The sequence below is a fragment of the Histoplasma capsulatum genome, genomic scaffold (assembly GCF_000149585.1).
Source record: "Histoplasma capsulatum NAm1 scaffold_7 genomic scaffold, whole genome shotgun sequence".
Lineage (NCBI taxonomy): Eukaryota > Fungi > Ascomycota > Eurotiomycetes > Onygenales > Ajellomycetaceae > Histoplasma > Histoplasma mississippiense.
In genome coordinates this window covers 2,149,894-2,152,578 of record NW_001813976.1, presented here as the reverse complement: position 1 = coordinate 2,152,578, position 2,685 = coordinate 2,149,894, and the positions used below count along the sequence as shown (strand labels likewise).

The window sequence follows — 2,685 nt, the reverse complement described above, 5'->3', positions numbered from 1 at the left end:
GACTTTGATTTCTATGACGACTGGGACTACGATGAGGATACGACGACTGATAGCCTGTTGGGCTGGGGAACTGATGAATTGGACAGATTACTAGCTGGAAGTAGTGGTGCGCGGGGTCCTGTAGACCAGCCACGAAGACATCGCCGTATGAGCTATGGCGCTCGCGGTGGCCGTCGGAAAAGCACTGCATTACCCAATGATGAAAGGCGCGATCCTACGGTTATCCCCAGTTCTTCATTCCTTGGATTTTTAGAACGTTTCCCCTGGAGAATTGGTGCCAGAGGCATAAGATATAGGCCCTCTGCAGCTGACTTGCAAGAAAATCCGGGAGGAACGCGACGGGATACTATGGAGAGCGAACCTCTGATTGAGGGGAGTGATGAGAGCGACATGGACGGTTCTAAGGATGACGAGGGGTTGCCTGCGACGAAAACTAGATTAAGGAGCGGTACTCAATCATCACGAGAAACCAGCAATTCCTTAAGCTCGCGCGGCGATCTCCTACCCAGCGATGAAGAAGAAGATGCTGTTCCCCTTGACGACGAATTTGCCATGACATTAGGCCGCCGGGACACCTGGGGATCAGGATTGCAAGACGCCCCGCCTGCAAGTAGATCTGCCTCTGGAATATCAATGAAAACCACAGAATCCTCCAAAGACTCGAGAACTTCGGGCAAAGGAAAAGGAAAGCGGAGGAAGAATCGAAGGAGAACTGTCTCTTCCAAGTCCCCTAAATCACCAGTATCAGACGGAGAAATGAGAGAAACAACGCAAATTCCTTCTCTGCTAGACTTGAAGAGAGAGGAAGAGCAGGCTCGATACAAAGAAGAGATGGAAATTGATCGGAAGCGACAGGCTGCGCAGAAGCTCGCTCGAGATCGCGGCTTAAGCGTGGTTGAAGATAATGGAAAGGTAAATAAATCCCATTTTATTCCGTTCTTTCGTCTTTCCAGGGGTAGTTTTGCTGATGATGGGACCGCTAGCCTGTAAACGAAAATGACGACATCTCACAAGACCCGCAACGCGAACAACAACTACTTGACGACGCAACTCACAAACTCCCTTCGTCTCATGGGCAAGGTTTACACTCGACAGACATAGACAAACCACCTAATCCTGTAGATAATCGAGATCCACCAGATCAAGAGCCATAATCCTAAAGACTGTGTGAATCATAGTGCAAAACACCACAAAACTTCATTCCCCATCAACCTCACTCGACTTGTCACACATTTGGTTTTTCCCCGTTCATACCTTAGCCTTCAGACGACCAGCTTTCTATGAGATACCCATTAACCCGCCCCATACGCCTGGAGCGAGCAAGCTGCCATCAGCCCATTCCGTATACTTGATGGCTCTTCTTCCTGTTTAAATTCCACGCGCAGCAGAGTACCAATACCAGAGGAACGAAAAGGAAACCCGATTTCGCGTGTTTGAAAATTATTTCCGACTCTTTTTCTCGTTCTTGACGTATAGGTTTGCTTTATTTTCACATATATGACAATTTCCTTTTCTTGGGATACGCGAAGAATGGAATGATTGATTGTGGATTAATTTTTCCCTGTGTATATATTCTACTATATTTCTTTCTGATTTTGTTTTACACCTACTTTTTCCATTCCCACAGAGTCTCCACTAAGCAACATTGCTCTCAGGCAATGATGACGCTACAGCAACAAGCAACACGATGGATTGATGGCTAAATATGCTATTCTGCTGATATACTGAGAGAAAATCAATAACAACTACGTTTGTTTCTCCAAACAGCTGCATCTTCATATGCATGGATACATGCCCCATGTTTACTCAACTCAACTCACCCATCTACACCTCCAATGCAGTTCTCCATGCCTCGGTAAACTAGATCCAGCCTGCTATTTCCAATTCTCTAGGTCACATCATCGCTCTAAACCCCTTGTCAGAAGTGACATCCAAGCCCAAAAACGCGGCCATCTGCCCCATATGGTCGACGCCCCAGAAGCATTCCGTCTCGCCGCTGCCATTGGTACATTCGAACCAAGGCACGCCGAAGGCGCCGATTTCCACCGCCTTATCGCCATTGGCGGTTAGACGGTCTTTGATTGCCTGGGTGGTGGACTACCGTTGTGTTTTGGTTTTGTAATTCGCCTTTAATTAACGAACGGATGTACTTGGGGAAATAGCGGGAAATGGTAAAAGGATCCATCATAACGATGCAGTCTCTCTGTTGTCGTTTGGGGCTTGTTTTGATTTACATACCTGTTCCACCGCATTTGCAGCCATCTCTTTGCCCACGGCAGATTCCAGAATGGGGAGGAATGTGTCCGGATCGCTGATCTTTGGGTTGCCTGCGACCCAAAACTCCTGGTATAAAGCATCGAAACAGACAGGCAAACTCTTTGCAGGGATGGTGCAGAGAGCTCGTTGGACCTGGATGGGATCTGTAAGTGTTTCAATCTCTCTCTTTTTTTTTTTTTTTTTTTTTTTTTTTTTTTTTTTTTTGCTGGCATTTCGCAAACACCATCATGATGGCTCAGGAGGCAATAATTACGGCTTGAGAACATACATTCATTGTCGAAATAGGGAATCCTCAGGGGTGGTAGAGGAATACTTGAAATTGAGGGTCTTTGCCCAGCGCGTGCGCTCTTGTTTTCCCTTTAACTTTGTCCAATTCGGAGGTTGTTGGCACGATGCAAGCATGGCTGA

The 2,685-nt window shown here is 46.9% G+C and overlaps 2 protein-coding genes across 2 annotated transcripts; one reads left to right on the top strand and one right to left on the bottom strand.

The window, feature by feature from the left end:
* Positions 1-13: 13 nt before the first annotated feature.
* HCAG_06267 (predicted protein) lies at positions 14-1,154 on the top strand (the record flags this gene model as incomplete). The annotated part of the gene is made up of 3 exons (XM_001538612.1): positions 14-56; positions 95-912; positions 984-1,154. 3 exons carry the CDS (start codon positions 14-16, stop codon positions 1,152-1,154), a joined length of 1,032 nt encoding a protein of 343 aa, XP_001538662.1.
* A 739-nt stretch (positions 1,155-1,893) lies between these two features.
* HCAG_06266 (predicted protein) lies at positions 1,894-2,551 on the bottom strand (the record flags this gene model as incomplete). The annotated part of the gene is made up of 3 exons (XM_001538611.1): positions 1,894-2,097; positions 2,239-2,409; positions 2,546-2,551. 3 exons carry the CDS (start codon positions 2,549-2,551, stop codon positions 1,894-1,896), a joined length of 381 nt encoding a protein of 126 aa, XP_001538661.1.
* Between the last annotated feature and the right edge of the window lie 134 nt (positions 2,552-2,685).